The 13,485-nt window shown below is 39.1% G+C and overlaps 1 protein-coding gene across 3 annotated transcripts in view; it reads left to right on the top strand.

Moving 5' to 3' along the window:
* Positions 1 to 13,157, top strand: part of glt8d2 (glycosyltransferase 8 domain containing 2) — a 54,645-nt gene extending 41,488 nt beyond the window's left edge. For all 3 annotated transcript variants that reach the window (XM_051929117.1, XM_051929114.1, XM_028817551.2), the window contains exons 9-11: positions 520 to 686; positions 8,129 to 8,241; positions 11,421 to 13,157. In XM_051929117.1, the coding sequence (XP_051785077.1) occupies positions 520 to 686; positions 8,129 to 8,241; positions 11,421 to 11,593 (453 nt within the window). In that variant the 3' untranslated portion in view covers positions 11,594 to 13,157. The remainder of the gene's footprint in view (positions 1 to 519; positions 687 to 8,128; positions 8,242 to 11,420) is intronic.
* The last annotated feature ends 328 nt before the right edge of the window (positions 13,158 to 13,485 follow it).

Genomic DNA, 13,485 nt, shown 5'->3' with positions numbered 1-13,485 from the left:
ACTTTTATGCCAAGTAGGGTTCCGAATTTTCCAAAGGCGATAACTGATTTTGTTTGCTTTTTATTCTGATTGTTAAAATGTTGGTTTTCAGTTAGTGTGTACTTCATTAGCCTTAATCTCCTGGTATTTTGAAAGTGTCAAATCAAAAAGATATGAAAAGAGTTAATAACCTAATAAATGCTAGAGTGAGTTTCTTCATGTTTTCACTCCATTGTGCTGGAGCTAAAAGCTCATGGTGCAGCTTTTATAATTACATTCACTGCATCAAATCACACATCAGAACAATGTTGACAAGCAGTCACCAATCCCATTTGCCAAAATGACTTTGAGTTTTGAATGTCCCTACAGTACCATACTACTTGGAAGTTGTCAACCGATTTGCACATAAATAGCCAATGTAATGACTCATTACTTTGTATAAAAGCATTTCAGTGACTGTCTAGTGAGTCATTAAACCTCCACATTTGTACACTAAATAACTTCTCCATTTACGTTAACTTTTTTCCTTTTCCTCCACAGACCACATACATGGGTTTCTTGGACTATAGAAAACAAGCTGTGCGAGACCTTGGAATCAGTCCCAACACCTGCTCTTTTAATCCGGGGGTGTTTGTGGCCAATATAACCGAGTGGAAACGACAGAAGATCACAAAGCAGCTGGAAAAATGGATGCTCAAGAATGTCCAGTGAGTTCGGCATTTTCCATAAAAAACATGTTTCCCAATGGGGAGAGTGGAAGATAGCACTTCAAAATTCCCAAAACTGGATGTGTATTGCAGTGTGTAGTTTTTCTGAGCTCAGACCATTTTCAGCATAAAAAAAAGATAGCATCACTGCAGTGTGTTTTAGATGGCACGTGTTGAAAAAGGTGAAATATCAGCACCCACATCAAAATGAACATCTTTGACTGCTATTAAGCATTTTCTACATCTTCCTCCTTTTTGCTTTAATGCGTCCACTATATCAATGTATATTTTGGTAACTGCTAAGCAGGGGTCGCCAAGTCTGGTCCTGGAGGGCCACCATGGCTGCAGGTTTTCATTCTAACCATTTTTTTTAATGAGTGCCCTGTTTGTGCTGCTAATTAACTTCTTGTGAATCCTTTTTAATTGAATTGCTTTCTTAAGATTTGTTCCCCTGAATTTCTTCATCATTCCTCTGAATTGCTTCATTTCTTTCCTTAAATGGCACCCAAACAGAAATGAAATGTGAAGTGAGTGAGCCAACAGAAGACCAGCTAAGTTAGGGCCTCAAACTCCAACCAATTTCACTCCAACCAGTTCCTTAATTAGGAACCAATGCTTGTTGTTAATTAAACCCGCTCTTTAATTCCATGGCTTGTTGCTGCTCTCATTGTGCAGTGGCATAAAAGTCCAAAATTATTGATTTTCTCTTTTCTAAGAGCACTGTTAAAATGTTTTGGGGACCTGAGCAGATCGACATTCCTGAGACCTTCATCTTTCTTTATTTTCAGATATTGTACGATGGACACCAGTTGTTTTGGCACATTTTGTATCTCATTATTGTTTGGCTGCTAATTACGGAAAAAGAAACAATTAAGGGGTCTGAGTCTTCCAAAACAAGTCAAGTAAAAATAGCTCAAAAGAAGTTAATTAGCAGCAGAAACATTTCACTCATTAAGTAACGGGTTAGAATGAAAACCTGCAGCCACTGTGGCCCTCTAGGACTGGAGTTGTCGACCCCTGTGCTAGAGTAGGGGTGTCCATCTTAACATCCCTCCAGGAACTTGTTCAGCCGTTTTCTCCAATAGTAACTAATCACTCATGATAATGGCACATACTAGGTTGCCTTCATTTTAATTAACGTATGTTTTCATTTCTTCTTTAATGAGCAGCCGGACAATAAAGAGATGCAAAAGATGACCGGACTAGCTTAGCTCTCATGTGCACCTGTGTGTTTCATTCAATTTCCTTCTCAATAAAATGTATGAAATTAAAAAAATGAAGCTCTGAGAAATACTGATCTGCTCAGGTCCAGAAAATACTTTTATGGCGATCTCCGGAAAAAGAAAACCAATTTTGAAAATGACTGGTGTGGCACAATACGAATAATAATAAGCCATTGAGTTAAATAATCACCATCATTAACAGTTAAACCAGAGATTGGTTGGAATCAACATGGTGCCACTGCCGAACTGTTCAACACCCTTGAGTTAGCTGGTCATCTGTTGGATTGCTTTGTAGCTCTTTCTGTTTGGTTGTAATTAAAGAAAAATAATTAAGCAAATAATTATAATTTAGGCAAAAGAATTGTGATAAATTAGCAGTAGTAACTGGTTAATAAATTAACCAGAAAAAGAAAACCTGCAGTCACTGTGGTGCGCAAGAAACTAAGTTGGTCACCCCTGCCCAAGAGGACAGACATCACAGTTTTTATTCCCTTTTACTGGCCAGTGTTGTGGCAACAAGTGTCTCCATAATTCTGACCAGACTTCCCTTCAAACTTGGGGTGTCCAACTCTGATCCTGGAGGGCCGCAGTGGCTGCTGGTTTTCCTTCCTGCCTCTTTCTTCATCAGGGACTCATTTTTGTTGTTAATTGACTTCTATCCCCTTCATTTTAACTGCTGTGTTTTTAAAGACCCCATCCTCTGAATTGATTTTTTTTCCTTAAATGGCAGCCAAACAAACATGACATGTGAAGTGAGACGACAGAGGACCAGCTAAGTGCAACCTATTTCTTTCCAACCTGTCTCTTTTTTTAAATATATTTTATTAATTTTTATTGTAATCATTCCATACAAATAGATCAATTTATAACCAAACAAATTAAAGACAAATCAAACCCCACCCCTGAGAAGGAGAGCTTAGCCGAAGGAGAATTGCTTAGGGCTTTTTAATAAGACAACAATAAGCAAAGGAAAGGGAGCAATAAATATATATGTAAATAAGAGATGGAGAAGGGAATTAAATGCGGTAATAGTTATTTCTCTTATTCTAAAATAATATTGATCAGATCCTGCCAGGTTTTAAAAAAATTTTGTACAGATCCTCTAACTGAGAATTTGATTTTTTCCAATTTCAAATAATATAAAACATCAGTTTCCCACTTATCAGAGGAGAGTTAGGATTCTTCCAATTTAAACAGAATAAGTCTGCGTGCCAAAGGTGTAGTGAATGCAATCACCGTTTGCTTGTCCTTCTCCACTTCAAGTCCATCTGGAAGAACACCGAACACAGCTGTTAATGGGTTAGGAGGGATTGTGATACCAAGGCTGTCTGAAAGGCACTAAAATATTTTTGTCCAAAATGATGTTAATTTGGTGCAGACCCAGAACATGTGACCCAGTGAGGCAGGAGCTTGGTTGCAGCGTTCGCAGGTTGGATCTTGCCCTGGAAACATTTTGGACAGTTTGGAGCGAGACAGATGAGCTCGATATATAATTTTTAGTTGAATAATTCTATGCTTTGCACATATGGAGCTCGAGTGAATTCTCTGCAATGCTACCTTCCACTCCTTTTCTGATATATTGATTAAGAGATCTTCTTCCCAATGTCCTCTTGGATCTTTGAAAGGTAGGGACTCTAATAGGATTTTATATAATGCGGAAATGGTGTTTAATTCCTCGGCATTGAGCAGTATTTTTTCCAGCATTGTGGAGGGTGCAAGGTGGGGAAAATCAGGCAATTTCTGTTTAACAAAATTTCTAATTTGAAGATAGTAAAAGAAATGTGTAGCTGGGAGGTTCAATTTTGAACGTAATTGTTCAAAAGATGCAAATATGTTGTCTATATAAAGATCTCTGAGCATTTTAATCCCAAAACTTTTCCAGGTATTAAAAACTAGATATGTTTGTGAGGGTTGAAAGAGGTGGTTTTCTTGCAAAGGTGCCACCGATAAAAGATTTTCCATATTCTGAGTGAGTAAAGCACAATTGGGTTATTAGTATATTTGCGATAACTTTCATTTATTGGAGAGCAGAGCAGGGAATATAAAGAAGTACTACAGGATTTTACTTCTATTGTGGACCAAGCCTGTGTATGTTCATTTATTTGTGTCCAGGTTTTTATGGCTTGTATGTTTGCTGCCCAGTAATAAAACTGAAAATTAGGTAAAGCCATGCCACCTTCTGCCTGAGGTCTTTGTAGGGTTGCTCTTCGGATACGTGGGTGTTTTGAGTTCCAGATGAATGAGGTTATTGTTGAATCTGTTTAAAAAATGATTTATTGATATATATTGGAATGTTTTGAAATAAAAAAAGAAGTTTAGGAAGGATATTCATCTTAACAACGTTAATTCTTCTGGCTAGAGTGAGATGAAGGGTTGACCATCTATGCAAGTCTTGCTTAATTTTTTCCATACAGATGGCAAAATTTTGTTGATAAAGAGCTTTATGTTTACTTGTGATATTTACCCCTAGGTATTTAAACTGATCTGCTATGGTAAAAGGTAGGGTGTCTAATCCAATATTATATGCTTGTGAATTCACTGGAAAGAGAATACTTTTATTCAGATTAATTTTAAGACCAGATATCTTTTGAAATTCTGTTAGTGCTGTTAAAACTACACTGTCTCTTAACTAGAAAACAATTCTTGTTGTTAATTAAACCCATTATTTACCTCCATGGGTTGCCGGTGCTCTCATTCTGCCATAGCAGACATTTCCAAAACAGGTGGTTTTTGTTTTTTACTTTCTTGTATACGAAGTATAGGGAAAGTATTGTAATCGTCCAAAGATTCGATGTCGAGATTTTGATGAATCTTGATGTTTTAGACCTCCCTGATTTTCCTGTATACAAAGTACAGGGAAAGTATTGGAATCTTCCGAAAATTCCATTTTGAGATTTTGATGAATCTCAACGTTTTAGACTGACAAGTCCAAAAATACCATTTTTGGAATTATGTCTCTGTGTCTGTCTGTGTGTGTGTGTGTGTGTGTAAACACAATAACTTGAGCGCAATTTCATTTAGGTCAACCAAATTTTGCATACAAGCATTAGGTACAAAACGCTGATTTCTGTCAATTTTTGGGCTATGTCTGTTAACCGCAAGTGGTACTTTACCTTTTATTCATGCAGCTGCAGAATCTGATTTATTCAACTTTACTTTTATAATAATTGTTCAATATATTATTAATTTGATTTGATTTGTTGTTGATGGTTCTTTAATGTATAGAATATAAAGATATAATCATCGTCTTGCAATTTACTCCTCATATATCCATCCCCATATCTGAGTATATGAGAAAGTCTAGGGGAGACCACTCCCGATTTTTTCTGACAAAACCATCAAAATGTTTTATCGACCTGAGCAGAGTCACATAGTGTCTCATTATTGTTTGACTGCTAATTAAGAGAAAAAGAAACAATTGAGGAAGCTGTTTTTTAAATAGTAAGTCAATTATGAATATGACAAGAAAAGTTAATTAGCAGCAGAAACAAGTCACTAATTAAGAAAATGGTTAGAATGAATGCCGGCAGCCATTGCAGCCCTCTGGGATTGGTGCTGGGCACCCCTGCTTTAAATAGTTACACTTCTCACCTCCTTCTGGTGAATTCACAGGTGTCCTGGAGGACTAAAAACAAAAACATATATACAGTAGATATTGGAGGATTTAGGAAATGAGAAAATTATGAGAAGGCCGAGTTTAAGGATAGTCAGAAAACACAGGCTGAAGATCGACACCAGGAGTACATGCAGGCGAGAATTCAATTCAAGAGTGAAAAGGAAAGCTGAAATGTCAAAGCCATAACTAGAAGCAACAAACCCTCATTAGACTCAAAATCAGGAACCAATTTTGATTTTCTTTTTTTTTAATTCAAAAATTTAGATGCTACAACTCTGGGTGCTACCATGTTTTATAAGGAAATGATCATGACATAATGGAGATGCAGTGTCCGATAACATAATTGGTAGTAGCCCTAGAAAACGTTATAAGATGGTAGTGCCCATGAAATTGAAAGGACAGTGGTGAAGATAAAACAGAATTCTGTCCCAAAAAGAAAACTAAACAAATACAGGGAAAAAGTTTAACACCTTCAGGGGCCTTATGCCAAAACACATTTCTCTGAATTGGATTCAGCAGCAACTACAACCTGACATCTTCCCAGATTTTTGAGTACCACCCTCTGACCCTACAATAAGGGACCTTGCAGCCCCATGGAGGAACTTCTTTTTGTGTCTCTCTTTTCATAATCTCATTGTTTTTCAGTCACTTCCCACAGCTTATAACATTGCTGAGAATAACCTCATGCATCCCGGGTCCTCCCTGCGTGGAGTTTGCATGTTCTCCCCGTGTCTGCGTGGGTTTCCTCCGGGTGCTCCAGTTTCCTCCTACAGTCCAAAGACATGCACGTTAGGTGCATTGGCAATCCTAAATTGTCCCTAGTGTGTGTGTGTGAGCACGCCCTGCGGTGGACTGGCGCCCTGCCCGGGGTTTGTTTCCTGCCTTGCGCCTGTGTTGGCTGGGATTGGCTCCAGCGGACCCCCGTGACCCTGTGGTTAGGATATAGCGGGTTGGATAATGGATGGATGGATGGATGGACCTCATGCATGGTCTCTGTTAAGCAGTACTTCCACTTAACCTTTCATTGCTCACGAAAAAGGCCTGGGTTACTTTCAACTCCATCACTTGGCTGCAGTCGTGTCCCCACTTACCTGCTAAGAATAAACAAGAACTGAGCCATGAGCCCAGACTTGGATCCCTGATCCCTCCACAATCATTTGTGAACAATTCTGGTGTGGGCTTCGTCATTAAATTTAGAGCATATTGTCCTCCACACACAACAGAGTTGCAACCTTCAGTGTTTAAAGCTGGGTAATTTCTTTATGTCAGGTGCACAATTCTGTTTATGAAAATCAGAATCAGGAGGCAAAACAAGAGAGTCGTATGTCCACCATTAACAGTTTGCTTTAATGCCAAGAGCGCAGATGCAACTCTCACCTTGCAAGTGTGGGGCCAAACAATACTCAACTTTATACGCCGGCTGCACTTGCGAAAATAAAATATCCTCCGGTATATGTCAAATGAAGGAGACTCCTGCCTGATGTGTTCAGGATGATACACTGAAGGTTCTAGTGAACAATGGTTTAAAAAGTGGCATGGAGGGAAGTCTTTCTGATGAGATTAGGTAAACAGATGGAACTTTATTTGTCTCCTGGGGACAAATTTGGCAAAATAGTCATGAACAGGGTTTGTTACCCTCAAAAGTCCTCCTTAATTTTTCAACTCTTTAGTCATAAAATGAACCAATGGTCCAAAAAACTTTTCCACCCCTATTCATTTGTTGTTTTTGTTCTGATTCTAGTTTTTTGTCTCTTGACTGCTATGTCTCTGACTTTGCTTGGTCGATGTTCAGACCCCTTCGCTGTGTGTACTACCATTTGTAGCATGGTGGTAATCGACATCATGCACCACACCACCTGTGCGCATCATAGTCACCACCACAAAATCACCAAATCACAGAGCATAAAGGAATATCTGGACACACAATGGTGATGCAGCGACATCACTGGGAACCCAATAAAAGAGTCAAAATAATATGAAAAAAATCTAAATGTGTTTAATGTTGGAACAAAACAAAACATCAAAAAATTTGGATGTGCTCCTGCAAACAACACACAGTAACATGTTTCTGCTCACGCTTCATAAACATTAGCTAGCTTTGTCGTTTGGTTACTAGAAAATATGACAATCTTTGATGGAGCAAAAACTGAAGAAGATAGTGCTGCATCAATAGCTGTGATACTCACTACCTGTGGCTCTACAAACTCCTTCAAAGACATAGATAGATAGATAGATAGATAGATAGATAGATAGATAGATAGATAGATAGATAGATAGATAGATAGATAGATATTGCATTAATTTTTGCAATTATGAAGTGCACTTTAAAGTAGCAATTTGCTTGTAAACATTTGACTTTATGCCCATCTTACCTTGTCTGCACTTGAACTATTAGAATTTGTATCACTTGTAGTTTATACTTCTAAAGCCCTCTGTGAACAGTTGGTTCATTGAATTGCACACTCCAAATTCTGAAGAGTGATCTTAGAAGAAACAACAGAATTTTTGTTTTCCTTCAAAATTGTTAATGTGGTAGAATTCTGCAGCTGCACTTTGCTTTACTTCCACCTGACCTTTAAAATCTCTTGTGGTTTCGTTCACAGGGATAACCTCTACAGTAGTGCAATGGCAGGAGGTGTAGCCACACCTCCAATGTTGCTTGTGTTCCATCAGAAACACTCCACGATTAATCCAATGTGGCACATCCGACACCTGGGTAAGAGCTTGGTCTTTTCTTCTGTTTTCTGGAATCCATCAGTTCACTCACTTGTTGGTTCAGAGGTTGCCCAGATATTCTGCTTCCTTTTACCAAATCTATCCTACTTAGTGGCCTTTGTCTTACTTTGTCTTTTTAAATGATCAGCTGCCAATATCATCTCAAACTGGTGGTCTGAAAGGTTCAATTGGTTAACCGTGTTATGATTACAGCATCCCAAGTGGCTACCAGGGGCAGTATGGCTTAGATGCAAATATGGTGTGAGGATAACCCTCTAACTTAAAATGCAATTCCAAATATGACATCAGAATGGACTTGAAATGGTGAATGAGCTTAGAGTTGGAAATACAAAGAGCAGTGACACACTGACATGGAAACCAAAGGCGAGAGGATTAGGAGATTGCAAAATTGATAGATGGACACATCATGAGGCATGTACTGAAGTCATTTCCATTTAAAGTACCTCTTTGACTGTGATCACTATGAAGAGAACTATCTACTATATAACAAAGCACTAAGGTTTATGTATCCAGTCCTTCAGGGCAATTTGATTGGTCAGTTTGGCTTTAGTGACGCAACAAAAGAGGGTGAGACAAATGAGTTGGAGTAAAAGCATGCGAGACACTCTGAGAGAGTTGCCTTCAAAGACAGCAGGTAAAAAACCAGACAGGAGGTGAGAAAGGTGTCTCAAAAATATTGACAAAGTCTGAGAAGAGGGCTTTACGGGACACACTTGAGGGACAGAGCACTGATGATGAGACGTTCACACACGCATATTCAGAAGAAAGGCACTGGAGGTACAAACAGTGCAAGAAACAGCAAATATTTTTTATTCGATTAGCCATCTTCGACAGGTACTGTGGCTAGTACCAAACAAAACTGAATGATTTTTTACAGCTGCAGAAGTTCACTTACTAACAAGCCTCAAACACTAGCAATGGAAAATTCTACAGTATATCCAACGACGAGAAGATCAGAATGAGCCTCGTTTAAAAAAAAAAATTTGGCACACAAACAGCGGCTTCCTGTTAGAGGATCTTAAAAAGTCTGAAACGGAAATTAAGCAAATCAATATCTTTACATGCCTTCTTGGAATACAATTTTTGTTAAAAGCCCCGATTTGAAGGACTGGAATCACAGAAACTTGTTGTGTACTGGACTGGGTCAATGGTGAAAGGTGAGATAAAAATAGAGTCTAACCTGCAGGTAGCATTACATACACTTAGGGTGAATTTTTTAAAACTCACTTAATAACCCCTCCACAGATTTTATACTAACAAACTATACATTTGGCATATCGTTTAAGACATCTACTTTGTGCAGGGCAAAAGTAATTTTTTTTCCAACAATGTTCACATGAGTATTTCACTTTTTATTGACTATATCACAGTTCCAGTGGATCACAGGTTTACATACACTTTGTTAATATTTGGTAGCATTGTCTTTAAATTGTTTAAATTGAGCCAAACGGTTTGGGGTAGCCTTCTAGAATCTTACAATAAGCTGGAATTATGGCACATTCCTCCAGACAGAACTGGTGTAACTGGGACAGATTCATAGGCCTTCTTGCTCACACATGCTTTTTCAGTTTTCCCCACAAATTTTCAATCAGATTGAGGTTAGGGCTTTGTGATGGCCACTCCTTGACCTGGTTGTCCTCAAGCCACCTTGCAGGTATGCTTGGGGTCATTGCCAATTTGGAAGACCCTTTTGCGACTGAGCTTCAAGTTCTGCTGCTTTGCAGTAAGGAGACTGTGGAAGATTGTGGGTTCGCTTCCCGGTTCCTCCCTGTGTGGATAGCGCTTTGAGTACTGAGAAAAGCGCTATATAAATGTAATGAATTATTATTATTATTTGCTAGGCTCTTGAGATGTTGCTGCAATATACAGTAGCTACATAATTTTCCTTCCTCATGATGCTATCTATTTTGTGAAGTGCACCAGTCCCTCCTGCAGCAAGGCACAACCACAACATGGTGCTCTCACCCCCAGAGTTGATGGGTGGGATGCTTTTCTTTGGCTTGCAAGCCTCACCCTTTTCCCAAACTGTTCAATCTTGGATCCATCAGACCAGAAGACATTCCTCCAGAAGGTAAGATCTTTGTCCCCATGTGCCAATACAGACTGCAGTCTGGCTTTTTTATGGTGGTGCTGGAGCAGTGGCTTCATCCTTGCTGAGCAGCCTTTCAGGTTATGTCGATACATGACTTGTTTTACTGTAGATACAGATACTTGTCTACTTCTGTCCTCCATCATCTTCACAAGGTTCTTAGTTGTTGTTTTGGGATTGATTTGCACTTTTCATGCCAAAGTACGTTTTCTAGGAGACAGAATGCCTCTCCTTCATGAGCGGTATGGCAACTGTGTGGTCCCATGGTGTTTATAATTGCATATTATTGTTTGTACAGATGAACGTGGAACCTTCAGGCATTTGGAAATTGGTCCTAAGGATAAAACAGATTTTTGGAGGTCCATATTTTTTTTCTGAGGTCTTGGCTGATTTCTTTTGATTTTTCTCATTATGTCAAGCAAAGAGGCAGTGAGTTTGATGGTAGGCCTTAACATACATCCACATGTTGACTCCAATTATTGAATTGTCTAATTGCTTAAAGACTTGACATCATTTTCTGGAATTTTCCAAGCTGTTTAAAGACACAGTTAACCAAGTGTATGTAAACTTGTGACCCACTGGAATTATGATATAGTCAATAAAAAGTTAAATAATCTGCCTGTGAACATTGTTGAAAAAAATTACAATGCAGATGTCTTAAACAATATGTCAAATTTACAGTCTGATAGTATAAAATATGCGGAGAGATTATTAAGTGAGTTGTAAAGAATTCACCCCAAGTCTATGGAAACTTCTGATGTCAGCATTAGTCCATTCATTTTAGGCAGAGCAATAAATTGCCCTTTTTGTGTAGGACCTTTCACAGCATCACAAAGTAGATAAAAGAAATAATGATATATTGTATAAAACAGTTGTTTTGTTTGTGCAGAAAATGCAAACAGAGATTAGGAGGGAACATGAGTGTACAGCATACCAACACACATTACGCTGACATCTGTTGCCGGCAATTGTCCTATGAGGAAATCATGTAAACATTAATGAGCTGAATGTATGGAGGATATGCTTAGCGAGAGACCCACTCTATGATTCACTCTTCTCTTCAAACTCAGGGTGGAGCCCCGATGCCCGCTACTCCGAGAACTTCCTCCAGGAAGCTCAACTTCTTCACTGGAACGGCAGATTCAAGCCTTGGGATTACCCCTGTGCCCACCAGGAACTCTGGGAAAAATGGTACATCCCCGACCCATCTGGAAGGTTCACGATCATGAGGCCTAATAGCTGACCCTCCTGGCTGAATGTGGATGTGAAGGGAAGGAGAGGAGTAGCCGCTATACCTTTGCATTTTTGCTTTTTCTTTGTTAATTTTTTACTTTACAGCAGAGCAGCAGGTAAACAGAAGAGCAGCTGAACTCTTCACGTGTAGACTGTGAACCTCAAAGCAGATTATTTGTACACACTTGCTGTAGATCAATGTTAGTTCTATCCAAAAATTAGGATCAAGGCTGACTGGGAGCTGACTGTCATTGGGGTCTGGCATGGGATGTGTGGACATCACGTTTTAGGCTTGCGTGTACCCCAAAAAGCTCAATGCAATTTAAACTGCCTCGTCTGTGTGTATGCATAGGAAGTGTCTACACTGGGGAACTGCCAGTCAGAAAGCCTGCAGGTTCAGTTCCCACCAGGGAGCAATGTGGTGACCCTCAGCTTAAATGTAAAAGTAACTGGATTTTAAGACACCGGAGCAACAGTCTCATCTTAAATACAAGCATATTTCAAAATTAAAGGATGGTAGTTTAAATTAAGTTGAACATAAAAGCAACCTCAACATTCGATGAACCGAAAAATAAAAATCCCCAAATTTGAAACCACCTATAAAAATCATACAAGAACCACTGTATTCAACATGGGTCATAAAAGCCTATAAATAACTTATTTTTCCAGGCCTTATGAAATTACTTAAATGCAATACAGAATATCGTACAATTGTCAGATTTAGAATATAATAAAATTCTCACCAGAAACTTGTTGAAAAGCAGTCCGTTGTTGCAGCCAAATTTATTACTTAACCAGGGAGTGAAGGAGTTGGAGGTGCAGGGTGTGTATCGACATTTGATGAGCACATGCTATAAAAAATGACCAGCATCTCATAAATGAAATATACAAACAGCAAAAAAAAAAAAGTTAATAGCAGAATAAACATGAGAAACATCAAAGAAAGTGTGCTGTGTCCACCAGGGGTGTCCCATGGAACTCTGGGCAAAATATATGAGCAGTCGCTGTGGGCCCCTTCCTCTTGATCCATGTCTGTCACACATTCTTTTCATTCCATGCTTTGAAGCCCCCCCAAGTGGACCCTGGGTAATGTTTCCCCCCTAACTATGATGCCCATGGTGTGCACTGGTGGTACATCATTCCAGCTCAATTTCTGAATGTGCCGCTTGAGCACAGGACCCGTGTGTGTGTGTGTGTGGACCTACACAAGGAAAATGCCAGGCCAGACACACAGCTGTCTTAAGGAATTCTAGTGTGGAGGAGCTGCCTTCCTGCCTTCCATTCAGAAATTATCATCACCTTTGGGAAGCCCTGCATCACAACATCCCGAGACAGCGACCCTCCATTTGTGAATGGCCACCAACAGCAACAGACAATAACAGGATGGCATCCTCCAACTGCAGTCAGAGGCTTACTGACTCAGCAGCTGCAAAATGCGGTCACACAAGATGAACAGAGTAGAAGGCGACTGGAATTGTCAATAGATTTGCCAACGTTTCCATCATTGTACTTTTTTGTTTTCCTATTATTCTCATTTGTGTATTTAAACAATGAAGTTTGAAATTTCAGCCCAATGAATGTTGCATTTTTTTTCTCCATAAGCCCATTGCAACTCATACAGTACATTCATACTTTTCTGCACACTTCATTGCGATATCAATTAAATTTTAAATGGAGACATTTGCCAGTTTTTGCCTCTCCATCTACACTACATAAACCATAGTGACAAAGTGAAAACATGTTTTCACGAAAGCTTACAAATTTATTTAAAATCCAAACCTGCAATCTGTCATTTATTGAAGTATTCACCCGTGGGGCTCCAAATTGTAATGATGTACATCCTGATTGAAGTCCAACCATCTGTGAACTAGATGTTGTTTAGAAAGGCACACGTGTCCCTGT

The sequence above is a fragment of the Erpetoichthys calabaricus genome, chromosome 1 (assembly GCF_900747795.2).
Source record: "Erpetoichthys calabaricus chromosome 1, fErpCal1.3, whole genome shotgun sequence".
NCBI classification, from domain to species: Eukaryota; Metazoa; Chordata; class Cladistia; order Polypteriformes; family Polypteridae; genus Erpetoichthys; species Erpetoichthys calabaricus.
The sequence above is the reverse complement of the archived record's forward strand: the minus strand, read 5'-3'. Positions and strand labels throughout refer to the sequence as shown.